This window comes from Gallinula chloropus (assembly GCF_964237585.1).
Source record: "Gallinula chloropus genome assembly, chromosome: 19".
In the NCBI taxonomy this organism is placed as follows: Eukaryota; Metazoa; Chordata; class Aves; order Gruiformes; family Rallidae; genus Gallinula; species Gallinula chloropus.
The window spans coordinates 12,127,329-12,148,822 of NC_140104.1; the positions used below are offsets into that span (position 1 = coordinate 12,127,329).

The following is a 21,494-nucleotide window of genomic DNA, read 5'->3' on the forward strand; positions in this document are numbered from 1 at the left end:
ACATGTTTTTACCCAGACCAGGTAGATACATGCACTTCACTTTTCTGCTCTCTGGTGTCTGCTTTGAGCTCAGAGAGTTGGAAACATTCCATCATTCAGATACCTAATGAACTGTTCTGTCAGGAGTTCAGTGTGCTGAGAAGTGACCTTTCTATGTATCCAAATAAAAGTGTTCTGGGAGAGAATCTCCTCTGAAAGCTGACCCCCTTCACACGCTGCTTGGCCGTAGCAGGCAGCTGAGGAGAGAGATTTCAGGGTTATTAAATAGTTGTTCTGTTTGTTGTCAGAGAAATCTGTCTGTGCCTGTGAGCATAGATGATGCCAGGAAAAGTGTTGGGAGTCCCAGGAGGCCAGTGAGGGCACTGCTGGGCTTGGGGAAGAGCAAGGTTCTCCATGCAGGGTTGGATCTGAAGAGACTGCTTTTCCTGCCTGTCCAGATCTCCTTAGGAGACCTCTGCCCCAGCACCCATTGCAGCATGCTGCTGAACTTTCTTCCATGATCTGAGATATGACAGAAACTTCTTTTCCTATGAAAAAATCCTCCATTGTGAAACTCCTTTGAAATTTTCATCATTCAAACTCACCTCTCCAATTAGTCATACAAGTCTTAATTTTTTTAATTAAAATGTGTTGAAGAGCCATGCTTGTAAGGGATTTCTGGGTGTTAATGAGTCCCATGGTGTCTTTTCTTCAGAGTCCACAGACCTCAAGATACCAAAAGGAGACTCAAGAAACCTCTCAAGAAGTTCAAGTCAGGAGTAATGCCCAAAGTACCTTGAAGCACTAACAGGCCCCACTGGGAACCATTACTGACAAAGCCTCCCCAGGGGCTCGTTAGAGCAGACAATTGGAGGCCATGAGGACAAACAGAGGCAAAGCGCAGGCAGCTCTGATGCTGAGGACACCCTGGCTTGTTCTGATGAAGCAGAAATGCCAAGCACTGGTCCCCAGCCCCTGGGCAGGGAGATCCTGACCCTCACCTGTGTCTCAGAGCTCTTCCTTGGGATGTGGGGAGTGTGACACCAAGGGAAGGACAGTGGTATAATACATTGTGCCCTCCCCTGGGTTGGGTGCAAGGAGGCAATGATGCTCCATGGCCATGAGGACAATATGTGTCCTCTGAGGCTCTGTGGCAGGGACATCAACTATAGCCAAGGGGGCAAAGACCTCGTTTCTATCAGGCCCTTTCAGCCTGTCCAGCACCCTCGGCCATCTGTACCACAGTCCATCCTACAGCTCCCCACACCTGTGCCTGTTTCCCTGCAGGCACCTTATCCCCTTCCCGACCATGTTCTCAACCCATGATGTCCCTGCCTGTACTGCTGTCTCTCCGTCCTCACCAGCTGTTCCCACAAACACAAAGCCACCAGCTGACCCACTCTTCCTCAAAGTGACATTTTACACCACAGCACTGCCCTCAGAATGACATTTCTTTAGCCTCACGTCCACTCTGACCTTCAAAGCTGCAGTTTCACGTGGACTTCCTTTCTTATGTTCTTTCCCTGTAGCACAAAGAGGGCTTCCCTCAGGCTGCACGTCCCCAGGCTAAAGAAGCCCTGGTCTCTCAGCCTCTCCACACAAGACCCCTAACTGTATCTGGTCAGACTTTCTGTGACCACACAAGGGTTTCTCCACATTCCACCAGACCGGGGAGCCCCACACTGGGACTGACTGCTCCAGAGGTGCCTTCACCAGTGCTGAGTCCAAATGGACGAGAAGGGTCCTTGTCTGCGTGGCCACTCTCCTCCCAGTGCAGCCCAATGTGCTCATGGGCAGATCCCTGTTCAGCACCTCTGACTGCTATGGCAGCCCCTGGAATGACCAAATTCTGCTCCCTGCAGCCTGTTCTCCACCCGTCATGTCTGAGCCTGTCTTGATGTGTGGGTGTTGTACTGGAACCTTTTGTCATGGTTTTGTTCCAGCCAAGAGCTGAACATCAAGAGGCCATGATCTCTCTAGGAGGAGGATGTGGGGTGGGAGGGATTGGAGACAGGGGGAAGGGAGGGAAATGAAAACAAAAAAAAAATAGTAAAACATACAACACTGGTGATGCCCAGTGCAGTTTCTCACCAAACCACACAGCTCAGGCCCTACAGCTCAGAGCCCTGCACTCCTCCCCCCCCACCAGCCCCCTTTATGCTGAGCTTGATGGAATTGGCGTGGAATACCCTCTTTGGCCAATTTTGGGTCACCTGTGCAAGTTTGTCAAGGTCTGTTTGAAGGGAAACTCCATCTTTTTAATGATCCACATGTGCTTGCAGGTGTCTCTTCAACTTGTGGTGCCTCCAATTAAATGCCAGCAATAGGTGTTAGAGACCCTGGGACTCCATTGCTGGACGTTCAGCATGTTCGATGTGTGACTATGGAAGAGCCTGATAATCACCGCTGGCACTGTTAGGACTGTTCCCTTGGCTGGGAATTCATTAGTCCCAAGGTTTATGTGGCTGCTTGTGTACTCATGGGGAGGTTTCAGGCCAGGAACATCTGCCATCCCTCACACCTTTTGCTTGGGACATACTGCTGGACCTTTAACAGTTTGGAAGGTGGGTGCTGGTATAGCCGGAACATATAGCACCATATTACTAGCCTGAACCTCCCCTTTTACCCCACAGATTTCCCCATATCCACCCCCAGAACCCTTGTACATCATCCCCACACCCCTCCAATCACCCATGGGTGCCCACACAATTAAGCTTCCCAGCACCCCTGGTGCCCCCCCCAAAACCTAATTACCCCCCACCCCTTCATTTTCACCTCCAAATCCCCTCATATCTCACCCAAACACTCCTCTACTCCCTCCAGATGCCCTGCCTTTTGCAATCATGGGTGGCCTCCACACCTTCATCCTGCCCCCCAGCACACCCTTAATCCTTCCCAGGCACCCTGGCAGGCACCCCCCACCCCCCTGTATCCCCCTTGGCCCCCTGCTCCCCCCAAAGAAATCCCACTCATACACCCCAAGCATTTCCTATGCCACCCACAGGTTCCCTCCAGAACCCATGGGCGCCCTACCTCACTCCCCAACACTGTGTTAAACCCCCAGCACCACTGGTGGTCCCCCAACACCCCCCATAACCCCAAACCTCCTATTTTCCCCCTCAAATCCTAACATATCTCTCCCCAGTATGCACTATACCTCCCTCAAAACACCTCCCCGACCACCTATGGGTTCCCCCCAATTTAACCCCCACATCCAGCCCAACCTTAAACCTGCCTAGTACCCCTGTTTGCCCCTCAAATGCCCCCATAAACCCCAAACCCCACCCTCCCCCCAAAAATCCTCCCATGTCTCCCACAGCACTACCCTGTGTCCCCCATGTCCCGCTCCCCCAGCACTAATGGGTTCCTCAGCACCACTTAAGCCCCCTCAGCCAAACATTAACAACCCACCAAACTCTATACCCCACAGCACCACATTACTCCTCCACCCCCTTCCTTTTCACCTTCAAATTCCCCCAATACCCTGCCTCAACTCCTACATCCCCCCCCAGCAACAGTGTCCCCCCTCCCTCTCCAGCCCTATCTTAACTCCCCAAGCATGTTTATACCCCCAAACACCATGCAACTCCTCAAAACCCTGCTGTAGCAGGGGGCAATATGGTGCTGAGGGGGTGTGCAAGTAAGTGCTTGGCAGGAGAAAGGTCTCCTTTATGCCAGTGCTGAGATCAAGCATGTTCACTCTTGAATGGGCCATCTTGCTTTGCCTCATCCTTCTGCTGGCTCATTTTGCTCCTGGGAATGAGCTGTTGTTCCTGAGCCTGTTCATCTGCAGAAGGGAAGGGACTGGCATGGATAGAAATAAAGCAGGTGTGTTTGGAATAGCAGGAAAGGGAATGAGGAGAAAATGCCTTTGTCCTACACTGTAAAAAGCCCAACACCAGCCCCACCCCCCCCAATAAAGCAAGGAAATGGGAATAGCACTTCTGAAGGTAAAGGAGACTTTGCAACAGGTGATAGAAGTAGTGCCACAGAATCAGAGAATCACAGAAACACAGAACATTGGGGGTTAGAAAGGACCTAGAAAGATCACACACTCCAACCTTCCCTGCCAGAGCAGGATTATCTAGACTAAATCATGCAGGTGGCTTTGAATGTCTCCAGATAAGGAGACTCCCCAACTTCTCTGGGCAGTCTGTCCCAGTGCTCCGTCACCCTCACAGTGTAAAAGTTCCTCTTTACATTCACATGGAACTTCCTCTGCTCCAGCTTGCACCCATTGCCCCTTGTCTTATCACTGACCATCACTTAGAAGAGCCTGGCTCTGTCCTCCTGAATCTCGCCCTTTATATATTTATAAACATGAATAAGGTCACCCCTCAGTCTCCTCTTCTCCGAGCTCAAGAGGCCCAGCTCCCTCAGGCTTTCCTCATAAGGAAGGTATTCCACTCCCTTAACAATCTTGGTGGCCCTGCACTGGCCTCTGTCAGCCCACACCACACCTTGAGTGCTGTGTCCAGTTCTGGGCTCCTCACCATCAGAAGGACATTGAGGCCCTTGAGCAAGTGCAGAGAAGAGCAGCCAGGCTGGGAAAGGGGCTGGAGGGAAAATCCTATGAGGAGCGGTTGAGGGAGCTGGGGGTGTTCAGCCTGGAGAAGAGGAGGGGAGACCTTACCACCGCCTACAACTACCTGAAGGGAGGTTGTCAAGAGGTGGGCGATGGTCTCTTCAGCCAGGTAACAGGTGATAGGACAAGGGGAAATGGCATGAAGCTGGGCCAGGGCAGGGACAGATTGGATATTAGAAAAACATTTTTACTGAAGGAGTTGTCAGGGCCTGGAACAGGCTGCCCAGGGAGGGGGTTGAACACATCCCTGGATGTGTTCAAAAAAAGGGTTGATGAGGTAGTTAGGGATATGGTTTAGCATAGGATGGGAATGGTTGGACTTGATGATCTTACAGGTCTTTTCCAACCTTGTGATTCTGTGATTCTTTCAAGGAGTTCTCTGTCCTTCTTGAACTGAGGGGCCCAGAACTGGACCAAACATTCCAGGTGAAGTCTTACTAGGGCAGAGAAGAGGGGGAGAAAGGCATCTCTTGACCTAGTAACAGCACCCCTACCAATACACCCCAGGGTGCCATTGGCCCTCTTACCAAGGAGGGCACATTGCTGGCTCATGGTCATTCTACTGTCTACCAGGACCCCAGGTACCCTGTCACTCTCCAACAGGCCATTCCCCAACTGTCGCAGATGGGATAGGTAAGAGGGATACACTTCACTCTTAAGAGAGAGGCAATAATGTGTTTATTGATATAAACCAAAAGGGATGATGGAAGAAAGTTCAGCAGCATGCTGCAATGGGTGCTGGTGCAGACATCTCCTAAGGAGATCTGGACAGGCAGGAAAAGCAGTCTCTTCAGATCAAACCTGCCTGGAGAACTTTGCTATTCTGATAGAGCAGCAGTCCCCTAACTGGCCTTCTGGGACTCCCAATACTTTTCCTGGCATCATCTGTGCTCCCAGGCACAGACAGATTTCTCTGACAACAAACAGCAGTTAAACATGATGCAGTTTAATAACCATGAAATCTCTCCCCTCAGCTGACTGTTACAGCCAAGCAGCATGTGAAGGGGGTCAGGTTTCAGAGGAGATTCTCTCCCAGAACAGTTTTAACCAGATACATAGAAAGGTCACTTATCAACACACTGACCTCTTGACAGAGCAGTACACTAGACTTCTTAAAGATGGGATGTTTTCCAACTCTCTGAATCTAAAGATTCAGACACTTTGTGTCTGTATTCACAAGAGTCCTTAGGAGAGCGGTCCTAAGGGCCATTTTGGGAGGCAGCCTGCGCCCCAGCAGGAGAACCCGGGAAGTCCTCAGTCTTATAGATGGGGGTCCTGAAGTGAGGGTCAGCTCAGTTCCAGCCCCACCAATGGACATGCCCGGAGCCCCAGGTAACAGTGGGACAAATGCAGCAAGGACTGAAGGGGAAAAAGCAGAAATGCTCCAGCAAAGGCTGAAAGGACAGGGACAAACAGACAGGAACTCAGGGGGTTCTCCTCACTGTGGGCTGGGCTGCCAAAGAGAAGACTCAGCCTTAAACCCTGGAACTCTGGGTGCAGAGCCTGTGCTGATTGGCAGAAACCAGGGGATCACTGAGGAAAAGTGTCAGCACTGAGGAGGATGTCAGGGAGGTACCAAATCCCCACTGCCAGGGCATGTCTGACAGCAGCTTCTTCTCCCTCCCTGACAATGTCCCTGCTGCCTGGACCTGTCCTTGGAGCTACTTTTCTTTGCCCGTGTCCCCTCCTGCTCTGTGCTCACAGATCTCATCCAACCTGCCCTGTGCTCAGCTCTGCTCTGCAGACCCCTCCTGCCATCAGGGCACTGCCCCAGTGAGCCTCTGTGTGTGCAGGGCTCAGGCCAGGCACTGACATCTTAATGAGAATCAAGTTTTCACTGCATATTCTCGAGGGGAGAAATAATTTCTCATCTACCACAGTCAGCACAGCCCACAGGAGAGGAAAAGTCAAAGCAAAGACTCTGCCTGTGGGAAAATATTCTCTTTGGAATTTCTCAAGGATCAGCTCTTGCTGGGAGCAAAGCTGACCCATGCAACACATTCTTACAGTACAAGTTCATTATGTTGCCCTTCCCTGGGTCACTATTTTAACCCTGAGGTCCTGTCTATATCCCTGATTAAAGCCCACAAGCCAGGCTTAGTGCTGACCCTTACAGCAGCAGTCTCTGCCCCAGTACACACACACCCAGGGCACAGGTACCCTGCTCAAAAAGACTGCCCTGTGCACCGCTGGGTGCACACTCTGCTTCACACCTCTGCAGCCATGCCCAGGACAAGACAGCTGTCCTGCCCTGTCGCTCTGATGGGGCAGAAGGACATCCCTTCCAGGCAGCACTTTCTAGTCCTACAGAGAACCTGTCCTCCTGACAGACCCCACACAATGCCCCATGTCCCAGCTTTAGGAGATCCCTCCAGGAACAGAACCTGCTTTGCCCTGCACCCACAGACATACCAGGCAGAGTGCTGTGGAGATTTCTCCTCCAGTGAGCTCTCAGCATCCGTCAGCTCTCTCAGCCTCACAGGTCTCCCCTTGGTGCCTACAGGCAGTGTCCCCAGCCCTGTGTGCTTGGCAGAGGAGCTGCTCCTGGGCAGAGCTGTCTCTCTGCAGTGCTGCAATATTTCTTCAGCTCCCACTGTCCATCCCAGGAGCCCAGCCCAGCTCACAGCAGAGCAGCAGGTAAAGACATCATACCCCCCTTCCCCTCTGGGCTCCTCCCTGGAGCTCCAGGGGACACACTTGGAAAGAAACTGAAGTTCTCACTGACATTCCCTCCCTTGGCTAGGGAGAAATCCTCGTGTCCAGAAGAGTCATAGAATTGAATCATAGAATTGTAGGGGTTGGAAGGGACCTCCAAAGATCATTGGGTCCAACCCCCCTGCCAAAGCAGGCTCCCTAGGACACATCACTCAGATAGGCATCCAGACGGGTCTTGGATATCTCCAGTGAAGGAGACTCCACCACCTCCCTGGGCAGCCTGTCCCAGGGCTCTGTCACCCTCACTGTGAAAAAGTTTTTCCACATGTTGGTGCAGAACTTCCTGTGCTCCAACTTGCAGCCATTGCTACTTGTCCTGTCTCCACAGACCACGAGTCCTTTCTCCTGATCAAACCAGAACTGGGCAGGACAAACACCCTTCCTTGTCTCCTCATGAGACAGGACACTCAGGCAAGGAGAGGAAGGGGACTCTTTCCCCTTGGGGAGGGTAAGGTGTATGACAAGTCACTCAAGGCACCTCATCCTTGCTTTGCAGTTCTGGGGCTGGAACGGGATGCAGCTCTGGCCCATGGCTGCCTCCAACTCACAGAAGCTGGGAGTACTCTTTCCCCAGTTCCAATGGGCACAAAACAGGCACCTGCTTCCTGGGAGCTGCTTGTCCCAGCTACCATGGGAATTAATGGGGGGGAGGACAAGAAGGAGGTGTTCAAACACCAACACCTGGTGAAACCTGAGGGGCCAGAGGGAGTCCATGAGACATGAAGGGGGATCCAAGGTCCAAGAATCACAGAATGTTAGGAGATGGAAGCAACCTCAAAAGATCATCTAGTCCAATATTCCCTGCCACAGCAGGATCACCTAGACTGAGCCGCACAGGAACACAATCAGGTGGGTTTGAATGTCTCCAGAGAAGGAGATTCCCCAACCTCTCTGGGCAGCCTGTCCAAGTGCTCTGTCACCCTCACAGTGAGAAAGTTTTTCCTTTTATTCACATGGAACTCTGCTCCAGCTTGCACCCATTGCCCTTTGCTTATTTCTAAACCTGAATAAGGTCACCCCTCAGTCTCCTCTTCTCCAAGCTAAAGAGGCCCAGCTCCCTCAGTTCAGAGGCTAGCATTGCCCCTCTGCATAAGAAGGACCAACTCAGAAAATTGGGACAGGCTCCTGGAATGGCTGCATGTTAAACGTGGTGTCCTGGTTTTGGTCAGGATGGAGTTAACTTCATTTGTAGCAGCGGATGGAATGTTGTGTTTGAGAGTTAAAATGAAAGCAGTGCTGATAACACCCTGATGTTTCTAGATGCTATCAAGGACTTTCTCAGCTCTTCATGAGAAAGGAGGGGCGAAGCCAGGACAGGTGACCCAACTGACCAAAGAGAGTATTCCACGCCAGTTACATCCTGCCCAGGATATCGGGGGCTGACGGGAGGAAGGCTGAGGGCGGCTCCGGGACGCGCGGTTCTTGGGGGACGGTCGGGTTCCGAGACGGCTCTGGGTGACACGGCCTGAGCTGTGGGTTTGGTGAGAAACTGCATTGTGTATCAACAGCTTCATATATTTTTGGTCTAAAGTCCTGTTAGCATTGTTATATTGTATCTTTCTGTTATCTTAGCAAACTATCCTTATCCCAACCCACGGGCCTCTTATTTCTTGGTTTTGGGGTTATTTGCCCCTTCCTTTTCCTTTCCCTTGCCTCTCACCACCCCACCCCACCCCTCTCCCCCCCCCCGCCTTCCCTTTTCCCGGCTCTTTTCCTTTAAGGAGCAGGCAGCTGCGTGGATCTCGGCTCTCAGCCAGGGTGAAACCATGACAGTCTTTTTGGCACCCAACATGGGGCCCGAAAGGTTGTGATAACGGTAGATCTGACCCTGACCCGTTTGTAATTAAGACAAAGTTGTGATAAGTACTTTGGTTTAAGCAGTCTCTGGTCACGATGCTCTGGTATTTATTGATATCGTTGATCGTGAACTTGTGCTGGTACTTGTATAAGATTTTGCTGCCCTGTCTATTCTTTAGAAAGGGAGGAGTTAACAACGGCAGCTGGTATCATGGGAGTACAGAAAGAAATATCTACGCTGCTTTCTCTTCCTTTGGGCTAAATACAACAGCTCTGGTAACAGTGTTTGAAAATTTCCAATATCCCTGGGATATTCAAACTAGCATTGTGCTGTTGGTAGGTTTGGTGAACATGGTCCAGCTTTTGTTAAATATTAAGTACAGGTTTATGAATACCACTCAAGAGTTTTCTGCGAGACCAGATAATCACGAGTGGCAGTGCATGTGGCAGAGTATGGGGCAAGTACCTAGGCACTTTCTCACGCCCGATGGTTTGGAGTTTCACCCCTGAACAGTTACAGGACCCTGATAAAGTGACTGCATATCTGAAAAGAAATTGCTGTAATTTTCCCAGAGATGCACAGCTTACTGCACTGTGCTGAGCCCTGGCCACTATTTACCAAACACTGCTTGATAGCAGGCAGCACTGTCAGTACTGTCAGCACTGTCAGAGGGAAAGGAAAGAAAACAGACCAGCACAGACTGTAGCTGCTGCAACCCCTACGACTGGCACTGCAGCTACTGTAACCACTGTGACTAGTACTGAGGCCACTGTAACTTCTGTGACTAGCACTGTGGCTACTGCAACCTGCCCAGCCGATGCTGCAGCTACTGCTACCCCTACAGCAGATACTGCCGATAAAACAAAAAATCAACCCACATCAGTGTCTGTTGCTCCCATACGAAAGAGGAAATGCACAAAGAAAGTTGTTCCTGTAGTGAAGGAGGATGAGGATGAAAGTGAATCGGGGCCATCTGACGAATGTCAGGATAAAGCAGGGTCATCTGATGAATGTCAGGATAAAGCAGGGCCATCCCAACCGTCTCAGGATAAGGAAGGGCCAACTCAACCATCTCACTATAAGGCAGGGCCATCTCAACCATCTCAGGATGAGGTTGTTGTCACACGATCCCTGACCCTGAGTGAGCTGCGTGAGATTCGAAAAGATTTCAGCCGCCGCCCAGGTGAGCACATCATCACTTGGTTGCTCCAATGCTGGGATCACAGGGCCAGTAGTTTGGAATTAGATGGCAGGGAGGCCAAGCACTAGGGATCCCTAGCTAGAGCATTGATAAAGCAATGCTAGAGCATTGATAGGCATTGATAAGGCAATTGGGGAAAAGTCTGAAATCCTCATCCTCTGGAGGCGATTACTGTAAGTCTGAGGGAAAGGTATCCCATAAAGGAATACATTACATGTCAATCACCCAAATGTAACAACATTGAGGCAGTTATCCAGCACTTGAGAGAATTAGCTGTACGGGAGATAATTTATTATAATCTGGACAACTCACAGCTTCCCTCTGATCCTGACGAGGTCCTATGCACTCCAGATATGTGGTGTAAGGTTGTACAAAATGCACCAGCAGGGCACACCAATTCATTGGCAACAATGGACTGGAGTGATGCAGATCCCACAACAGTATATGAGGTGTCCTGCCGACTCCAGAGTTATCAGGACAATGTTTCCCTCTCTGTCATCGCAGCAGTAGAGAAACTGGTCAAACAACTTGACAACAATGTGTCCAACTCCCAACCCGTATGGAGTGATGTTGCAGCTACTGGGAGAAAGCGTCCATTGTCCTAGAAGGGAGGATACAGAAGGGACACACTGCGAGAGACGCTGTGGTTTTACCTGTGTGACCATGGTGAGGACATGAGGAAGTGGGGTATGCAGCCCACCTCAGCCCTCCAAGCACGAGTAAATGAGCTGCGAGGCAAAAGAATCGCACAACGCGATTCTGCCAGGAAGAACGCTGCACCAGTGAACAGCCAACACAATCGGCAACAATAGAGGGGCCCTGCCTCCAGCCAGGTGGAGGAGAGGGATAACCGTGTTTATTGGACTGTGTGGATCCGATGGCCTGGCACGTCAGACCCACAAGAGTACAAGGCTCTGGTGGATACCGGTGCCCAGTGTACGCTAATGCCATCGAATTATGTAGGGACAGAACCTGTTAGCATTTCCGGAGTGACAGGGGGATCCCAACAATTGACTGTGTTAGAGGCTGAAGTGAGCTTAACTGGGAAGGACTGGGAGAAACACCCAATTGTGACTGGCCCAGAAGCTCCGTGCATTTTAGGTATAGATTATCCTTATCATGCACCAGCCTCTGGGAAAATTGAACGATATAATGGGCTCTTAAAGACTACCCTGAAAGCGATGGGTGGTGGAACATTCCAACATTGGGATACACATTTAACCAAAGCCACAGAGTTAGTTAACATTAGGGTATTCACCAATTGAGCTGGTCCTGCCCAGTCAAAATTTCCATGTACTGTAGAAGGAGACAGAGTCCCAGTAGTGCATATGAAGAGTATATTAGGGAAGACAGTTTGGGTCATCCCTGCTTCAGGCAAAGCTAAACCCGTGTCTGGGATTGGTTTTGCTCAAGGACCTGGTTGTACTTGGTGGGTAATGCAGAAGGATGGAGAAGTGCGATGTGTACCTCAGAGGGATTTGATTTTAGTTGAGAATAGCCAATATAAATAATAAGGTAGAAATTGTAGTATAATAATTGCTAAATAACGCATTACTGTAGATTTATTATTTCTATCATTGCTGCATGTTGTTTTATGTTGTACCAATGGAGTTTACAGCCGGAGTCATACAAGTCAATGAAGGAAGAGTGCCACGATGACGGGACCAAGACCTGGTGTTCCTGAACTTTTTCCTCCTTCCCTTTGAAAATGAACATCTTTGATTCACAGACTATGAACATGGACCATGTCAGGTGTATCGGTGGAGAGCCCAAGATGCAGCATGCAACGATCCAGTGACGCATACTGACACCATGAGAGACTGTTACGACGAATGAAGCCTGAAAATCATCATGGACTAAACATTCATTCACTCAACAAACTCAGGAGAATGGTCCATGGACTAAGGGAATAATACCTGTATGCACATGTGCGTGTATACATGTGTACATACATATATGTGTGTCTGAAACAAGAAACTGGTTGTACCCAAAAGAAAGGGTTGGATCTGGTCATGATGTAAATGGTATGGAATAAGGGGTTTATAATGTCCTGGTTTTGGTCAGGATGGAGTTAACTTCATTTGTAGCAGTCGATGGAATGCTGTGTTTGAGAGTTAAAATGAAAGCAGTGCTGATAACACCCTGATGTTTTTAGTTGCTGTCAGACAGTCAAGGACTTTCTCAGCTCTTCATGAGAAAGGAGGGGCGAGGCCAGGACAGGTGACCCAAACTGGCCAAAGAGAGTATTCCACGCCAGTTACATACTGCCCAGGATATCGGGGGCTGATGGGAGGACGGCCTGGGGCGGCTCCGGGATGCGCGGTTCTTGGGGGACTGTCGGGTTCCAGGACTGCTCTGGGAGGCACGGCCTGAGTTGTGTGGTTTGGTGAGAAACTGCATTGTGTATCAACAGCTTCATATATTTTTGGTCTAAAGTCCTGTTAGCATTGTTATATTGTATCTTTCTGTTATCTTAGTAAACTATCCTTATCCCAACCCACGGGCCTCTTAGTTTCTTGGGTTTGGGGTTATTTGCCCCTTCCTCTTCCTTTTCCTATCCCTTGCCTCTCGGCGCCCCCCTCCCCCCCCCCCCCCTTCCCTTTTCCCTGCTCTTTTCCTTTAAGGAGCAGGAAGCTGCGTGGATCTCGGCTCTCAGCCGGGATGAAACCACGACAGTATGCCAAAACCAAGCTGCCTGTAATGAGAGGTGTCTTCTCTACTGGGAATATCCATACAAGAGTAGGAAAGGATAGACAGAAACATAAACAAGATGTTGAGAGTTAAATAAACTTCTCCACAGGGCCATGAGCTGGTGGTGTCACTCTGCCCAGCAAGCAGGCTACAGCACCCCAAAACCACAGAGCACAGTTCCAGACAGATCCCTTCTGATCATTCACCATTTCCAGGGGAACTGGGAACCCCGATTCTCAAAAGCTGTCTTAGCTGGGTCTAAGTCCTTAGGACCTGCAAGACCATCTCACTGGGTGGTTCTTGAAAGGTGCCTTCATCATTGCAGCACCAGGCCCTATAGCACAGGCAATGTTTCTCTGTGAATCATCCCTGCACCTGCAGGATGGAGATGAGCAGGGAAGCTGGGGCTCCCTGCACTAAGTGTAGGACCTGGGCTGAGGAGCCTCCAGGTACAAACACAGTAAGGTCTGGTTCACACCAGGGCCGCCTATCCAGATTCCAGGAGAGGTGTGGGTGAGACCAACACCGTGAGAAACACTCATACAGGTCCTAGATTTCCTGTCTCTATGCTGGTGTCATTTGAGGTGTGCTGAATGCCCAACCCCTATATATCTTTCCAATGTGGCTCCTGATTTCATGGAACTCTGACCTCTGTCCTGCCCAGTCTATCTCTTGCACATTGAAAAGAAATTCTTCCCCACTTTTGCCCACCCTTACCTGCAGTCAGACTGCACTTGATGGCAGCCTTTGGGGAGAGACATAGAGATGAGGCCAATGAGGTTTTGAAGTGCCAAGGCAGAGATTTTAATCAGGTAGAAGAAGGAGGCAATTTTCAGGATCTCCCCTGGGTTCTGCAGGAGTTGAGGAAGGAGAATTGGCCTGGTAAAAGAACCGTCTGTTTCAGGACACAGCAAGGACAATGGCAGTGGCATCTCAGGAGCTGCTGGCGACTGTGCAGCAGATGGAAATATCATTCCCTGCTGAAAGGCTGGGAAGCCTGTCCTAGAGCACAACTTTCTCACATGGCCATGGCGCCATCCTGCTCTCCTTGCTGCCATGGAAAGCTTGGGCTTCTTCAGGAAGAATTAAAGACACCCCACCACCACTTCACTTCTGCCACTTGTGACCTTAAAAATGCCAAGCCAAGAGCATTTCCAATGTCAGATTTCAGGGAGAAGCACATGCCTGTGTCTTCCATGCCCTTCACAAGCAAAGTTGCAGTGCCATAAGCAGAGGGAAGCCTAGATAGCCAAGTCCTCACAGACTTCCTGGCTCAGACAGGATTTCTGGGTCAGGCTGTCATTCCCAAACTCATTGTGAAGAGGACCCAAGCCTCTCATGCACCCTTTCACAGCTTTTTCCTGCAGCTATTGCTCTAAAGCAATACTCAAAAGGCCCTGGGTCTGCCTTTGAAGCTGCTGACGTTCTGAAGAAGGCTTAGGAGGACCCTTCCAGCTGCAGTTTCTTCACTCTTCTCCATGCTGATGGCACGCCAGACAGGACCCCACAGGGTGACACAGGCAGCCCCAGTCCTGTCCCTCGCTGGCACTGCCACTCCCTGGTGGGATTTTAATCCTGCAGATTAGCCACAAACCACAAAAGGTCTGTGAACAGTCCATGTAAAATTATACTTCTTTGGGGAACGTTATGAAAACATTTGTAAGCATCACACCAGGAATCAATAAAGGACATAAAGGAAGGAAAGGACTTGCCCAGTTTAGTCTCAATTAACAGAAAGGAGAGGGTTTTCTTCCTGCAATCCATCAGGTTCTCACTCTGCAGGTAGAATGCTTATTCGCTCACCATCTCTTGGAAAGAGCATTGATGTTTGTCTTGGTTTCAGCTAGGATGGAGTTAATTTCTTTTCTAATAGTAGATGGAATGCCCTGTTTGGGAGTTAGGATGAGAGCAGTGCTGATAGCACCCTGATGTTTCTAGTTGTTCTCAAGCAATCAAGGACTTTACAGTTGTTCATATTTCTGTACTAAAGAGAAGGGAGGGGACACAGCCAGGAGAGGTGACCCGAACTGGCCAAAGAGGGTATTCCATGCCAGTTATGTCATGCTTAGCATAAAAGGGGGGCTGGTGGGAGGAGGAGGAGGCAGCTCCAGGATGCGCAGTTTTGGGGATGCTCCAGGTTTTTTTGGGCCAGCTCTCAGCTGCACGGCCTGAGCTGTTCGGTGAGAAACTGCACTGTGCATCACCAGTTTCAGATATTTTGCTATAAAGTCCTGTTATTGTTACATCTATCTTTCTGCTATTCTAGTAAACTCTCCTTATCCCAACCTGTGAGATTTCGGTTCCTTGGTTTTGTTTTGTTCCCTTTCTCTTCCCTCTCCCCCCTGCCTCCCTCAACTTTTGCACACCCCCCATCCCCGCCTTTCAAAGAACAAGTGGCTGCGTGTTGCTCAGCTCTCAGCTGGGGCAAAACCACAACAATTTTCACAGTGAAGAGACATGATTAGAAATGTGAATGTCACTGTGGGGGTGGGCGTGTGGAAATAGTGATTCCCAGAAGTCTCTTTGTTCTGTGGAGAGGAAACTCTGCCATGTTAAAGCCAGAGAAATTACAAGGTGACAACCAAAATTTTGGAGGACATATGATTGTATATCTGATATGGTAAAACCCCCTAGAAATAAAGTTTCAGGTGCTTTTTAGCTTTTCTAATTTGTTGCCTTCTACCATTTCATTCTGTCCAGAAAAGGGAGCCTGGTTTTATTGTTAGTCCTCAAGAACTCTGCCGGGGACACCATTGGAGGCTCAGGGCTGGACACTGTGTGTGTGCTGCCCACTGCCCTGGTTGGGAAGAGGCAGCTCAGCACAGGACTGTGCAGACACATTTTGGACAGTCTTGTGGGCAAAGGGAAGGATGCACTTCACTGTGTATGACTCAAGTTCTGAAAGATGATGGAGCACAGTTTAAAAAATTCTGTAGAATAAAAATTCTGTAGAATACTACCACTGGGTCTTTTCCTCCAGAAAATATTTAACTTCCTAGTTTTGCTAATACCACTTACCCATCTGGATCCATTGATTTAGAGAAAACACCATTAACATGGAGGAAAAGCAGGCACCTACAGAGATCTCAATCATTCATTTCTTCAAGTGAACCGTTTCTGAAGAGCTGCTCCATAGGTCCATCTCAGTAGACATTCTCACCTGCACTGAAGTTGGTGGACACACGCTTTGCAAGAGGTCGTTAGGTTTGTGGTCAGCTTCACACAGGTCAGCAAGCGAATATATCATCTGAGGTTTGGTTCATGGCTGTGGGGATAAATTTAGTCCATAGCAAAGGTGGGCTGGTGCCTTGCAGGCTTCGTTGATCAGTACCACAATATCATGCAGATGGGCAGGTGTCAGACCTCAGTGGTATCTTGATGCACAATATGTGCATGGTCCTGAGTTTGCCATCTCCTTAAAAAAACAGGTTTCACTGTGAACTTCTCTCAACAGCTATGCTATTTATTTATTAAATAGCCTGGATGAAAAAGCTGTACCTAAGAAAATACTATAGTTGGAATGCAAATTTGGGCTTCCACATTTAAAAAAAAAAAAAACTTTTACTGAAGTTCATGTTTCCAGTCTCACTATGACTCAGATTAGTTAGTTATTAATGACAGGTTCTTACTTGCCATGATGAGCTGTCATGTCATTCCTGAAAGCTTCTCTGTGAACAAAAGAAGACATAACAAAATGGGGAGATATTTATTTGGAAGAGGAAGATATTTGCTGGAAATACACTGTCAGGGAGTAGCTCATCTTAACCTCTTCACTGGAAAACTTTCTGAGACAGTGTGCTTTTCCTGAATGCTTCCTGAAGAGCCACTTTGATGTCCTTGTTCCGTAGGCTGTAAATCATAGGATTGAGCAGAGGAGTGAGGATGGTATAAGAGACTGAGATCAATGCATCCTGATCCAATGAGTAGCTGGAGTTGGGTCTTAGGTAGATGAAGGAGGCACAGCCATAATGAACAACCACTACTATCAGGTGAGTGCTGCAGGTGGAGAATGCTTTGTGCCTCCCTAGGGCTGAAGGGATCTGCAAGATGGCCAGGGCAATGAAGAGATATGAGATGAGGATCAACATCAGTGGGATCGTAAGGACAGAGATACCCAGAATAAAGATAATTGCCTCACTGAGGCTCGTGTGAGTAGAGGCCACTCGGAGGACAGGGGAGATGTCACAGAAGAAATGGTTGAGTTTCCTGGATGCCTGGAAGGGCAAGCAAAATATCAAGGGGGTAACCACCTGGGCAACAAGCCATCCACACAGAGCAGAAGCAACCACCAGCTGAGCACACACTCTTAAGGTCACAGTGCTGTTGTAGTGCAGGGGGTGGCAGATAGCAACACAGCGGTCATAGCCCATGGCTGCCAGGAGGAAAGAGTGGGAGCACCCCAAGAAAAGGAAGAAGTACATTTGTACAGCACAGCCCAGGAAGGAAATGCTTTTTCTCTCTGCTGTCAAGTCTACCAGCATCTTGGGGACAATTACAAAGGTGTAGCAAGTCTCAGAAAACGACATGGTGCAAAGGAAAAAGTACATAGGTGTGTGAAGGCTGCGATCGACCCATATGATAACCATTATAGCAGTATTCATGCTCAAAGTGACCAGGTACAGCAGCAAAAACACTACAAGAAGCAGCTTCTGCAGTTCTGCAAGGCTGGAGAAACCCAGGAAGATGAAGTCTGTGGCCAAGGTTTGGTTTGTGTTCCCCATGGAAATAAAAGGTTTTCTCTGGATGTTGGGCAGTAAGGAAAACAGCACCCAGGCCACAGCAAGTACAAGGAGGCCTGCTGCTGTGACAAAGAGAATGTGCTTGAGCACCCCTCACACAAACACTTTCCTGGCCTCTGTGCCTGCAGTGCTGGTTGTCCTTCTGGGACAATGGTTGTGTTGTGCAGTGGCTTGGGACATGAAAACGCTGGTGGGTGCTGTGGGCAAGCTCCTGGCCTTGCGGCAGCTCCTGACAGCTCACGGGTGGCGCGAGGACGTGCGGCTCCGTCTCTCATGTCATCTGGGAAGCAGCACAGTGACTGGAGCTCACCTAGAAAACACTGTCCTCTTTGGGAAAGTCCCATTTCTCATTTTCACAGTGGAGAAGGTGGCATCCCCTACCTATGTGCACTGCAGGCACTCACTGTGAGGGCAGGAAAGTTGCAGCCTGGAGAGAGAGGCGTGGAGGAGGGTCTGCAAAGAATTTCTTGTAAACTGTGATCTTGGGAAAGCAGCTGAAAAACCTCCTGTGACCTGCAAGAGAGGAAAGACCATTGCAGAGCCTTTCACTTGTACAAGGGGTGTGTTAGCTCTCAGTGTGCACAGCTGTATAGGCTGAAGCACTGGACCTGCCAGCAATGCTGTGCTGAGTGGATTGAGTAGAAAATCAGGTCAAATAGGGTTTGAGCAGCACAGTTAAAACCCACTGCAAACCCAAGGCAATCATTGACCCTGGTTGGGGGGTTATTCCAGCAAGGGGAGAATGTGTGAACAGCTGCTGGTGCTGCATTAGTTTCCAAGAGGAGGTACCTGGGGAAAAGTCTTGGCTCTCCCCAGGAACAAAGGAACCATTTTTACTAAGAGAGGGGTGGACAGAGATGGCATGTTTCCTTCCTCACCTAGAGGGCAGTGATGCAAAACAGGTCTCCTATGAATGAGACTCAGAGCTTTGTCCTTCTGCAAGGGTTAATGCATGCCAGGATGGCAGGGCTGAGTGTAAAGTCCTACTACAGGACCTCTCCCTCTCCTCCCCTGCTGTCCCCAGTACGGGAAAATCAGAAACCAGAAAGGAAATCTGTAGAGCCCGTGGAAAAATGAGCCAGAAACCATACCTGCACTGGCCAGAAGGATAGTCAGGTGTGTAGCAGGCTTTCAGCCCTTTGCAGCTACCAGCTCTTATGGAGAATTCATTAATTCACCCAAGGACTCCTGTGTCCACATCAATGACAGGCACTGTTAATTGGTTTCAATGGACATAATTAAGAGCTCATCTATTTCTCTTAGGCACACCACAAATACCACTGGCAGTTCTCAGTACTAGATGTGGGCTGAATTCAAGACTCAAGGGTTTTTCCTAAGCCATGACTAGGATCAGTCAGGCACTTTTAGTTATTTCTTCCTTGCAAAGAATGAGAAAAAAAAAAAAATCTCTTCCTGTCCTGATTTCCTGCTGCAAAGTTCCCATGTGCCTTTGACTCACTGGGTTGCAAAAACCTCTACTGCTAGCCTTTGCCCATGTGGGAAGGGACAGTCAGGCTCAGGCTTTTTTGGAGGCATTGCTGTTGTGGCTATACCCCAGATATTATCAAAGCATCATAGAATCATAGAATATCCTAAGTTGTGAGGAACTCATGAGAATGAATTCTAACACCCAATCCACATAGAACAACCTGTAGATTAAACCATATATCCAAGGACATTGTTCTCCTGGTTCCACCCAAGACAGAGTTAACTTCCCCAAGCAGCCAGCACAGGTGAGCATAGTTCATCCAGGCTGTTTTCCACCTCACATGACATCAGTGCCCCCTCCGCACCACCCCGCCCCTGGCTCTGCCCATCTGTCTGTCCATGACCCCTCCACCACGATACTGTGTGGTATGGATTTATGACAAGATATCATCTGTGATCATGAGCCTCAGATGACATTTGTATGAGACGTCCATATATTGGGCAACATATCTCAGCATTGTTTAATAACTGCACTCAACTTATGGGGAAGACAGGGAGGGATGCTTTCCCCTTCCCCTTTTCCTTCAGGCTTGTTACAATAGCCTTTGAGAAATTTTACTACCCCTGGGATGTTCAGACCAGTATATGCCTCTTGCTCGTTCTCCAGAATGTCTTTCAAGTCTTCATGTTTCAAAAAAGGTTTCAAGAATATTGCCAAGAAATCTTCCCTGGGGCTGAAGGGTCAGGGATCGCATGGCATATGGGAGAGTATGAGCAAATATCTAGACAAGAAAAAGATATCCATAGGCACTGTAGCTACTCTAACCCCTGCAATAGACACTGTAGCTACTCTAACCCCTGCAACACACACTGTAGTTGAGCCAGAAAGAACCCTCAGAACATGCACTATAGCTACTCAGAACTCAGAGACTGCAGCTCCTCCATCCCCCATCTGATGGATGAAAGACGATGATGAACCGGATCATTGTGAGAACCTGAAGAAGAGGCAGTACTGGAGGTCATCACCAAATTCCTGTCCTTGAGTGAGCTGAGAGACATGAGAAAATATTTCAGCCACCTTCTGGGTGAGCACATCATTTCCTGGCTACTCTAATGCTGGGACATGTCACATGGGCAAAAGCCCTGCATGAGTCGTGGCGTGTACCCTCCATAGTCTCTCTCTCAAGCAGAGGGATGCTTTCTCCTTGTAGCTGGGATACTGCTCTGTACAGGTGAGGAGTAGGACAGGTTGTCTTCTGAGTTGCTGGACCAGTTTTTCCACTGGTGAGGAGAGGGAAGAAGCAAGATGGTTCTCATGTTGTTGGAGTCCGACTGGCAGTTCATTCAGTGCTGGTGCTGCTTCATTTTCCAGTCTATTATAGCCATTGACTTGGCGTGCAAAGATGGTGCACTGTGTAGAACCTTACACCACATGGCTTGGGTCCATTGGACTTCATCAGGATAGGTGGGTAACTGTGCTTTGTCAGGATTGTTACAAAGCACCTTCTTGCACAGTTAATTGTCTCAGGTACTAGATAGCTTGCACCAGGGTGGTCCATTGGATTGGCCGACATAGAAGATCTTCACTGAAGGGATGCCCCGCATCCGGGCGGAGGAGGCTCTCTAGACTGCCAGATCCAGCTCCAAGGGAGGCTGTCTTCTTGTCCTCTGCAGCACTGAGCACAGCCTCTACTCAGGGCTCCTCTGGGCCCTTTTGGCTTGGTTCTTGTCTGCTGCTCTGGCACCTTCAAGGTGCCACTCAGGCCCTGCCTCTCTCAGGCTCTCTTGCCCATGGCAGGTTCATAGTGGGAATGAGCTCTGCTCTTCCCTTGGCTCCATTTCCCCAGGAGTTCTTGCTTGTGTGAAACAGCCTGGAAGAGCCTGGAAGGGCTCTGGACTTGCTGCACCATCAGAAAGGAGCTGCTGCTTTTCCCCTCTGCCCGTGGGCAATACAGGCCCAGGGCAGCACTTTCAAGGGAGCATTTTTCATGTGTCCCTGGACAAGAAGCACAGAGGAGCAGGTTTGGGCATGCCAGAAGGAAGCTTCTGTCATCACCGGGTGCCATACATTGGCAAATAGCTCATAGTACCACACACCACACACTTTTGTGTGTGGTCTGACATACAGAAATAGACTCTACAACTGCAAAGTTACAAAGTCGGGATGTTTTATTGCGCGCAGATGCAGGGGGATCGCTCCACCACAAGCGTGCACACCTGAAGTAGCAAAACCATCCCATATTTATACAATGAAACAATGAATATTCAATTGATGCCTACACATATTCATTTCCTAAACCAGCCTACTCCTGCTTAATATGCTAATTAGCCTATCAGTCGCTCATGCTTGCGCTGATT

The 21,494-nt window shown here is 49.3% G+C and overlaps 2 protein-coding genes across 2 annotated transcripts in view; one reads left to right on the forward strand and one right to left on the reverse strand.

The window, feature by feature from the left end:
- LOC311199217 (olfactory receptor 14A16-like) overlaps nucleotides 1–21,494 on the forward strand; it is a gene marked incomplete at both ends in the record, with an annotated part of 107,038 nt that overhangs the window by 1,465 nt on the left and 84,079 nt on the right. The window lies entirely within an intron of this gene.
- LOC311198810 (olfactory receptor 10K2-like) lies at nucleotides 16,740–17,690 on the reverse strand (the record flags this gene model as incomplete). Its single annotated transcript, XM_084272818.1, has 1 exon — nucleotides 16,740–17,690. One exon carries the CDS (start codon nucleotides 17,688–17,690, stop codon nucleotides 16,740–16,742), a length of 951 nt encoding a protein of 316 aa, XP_084128944.1.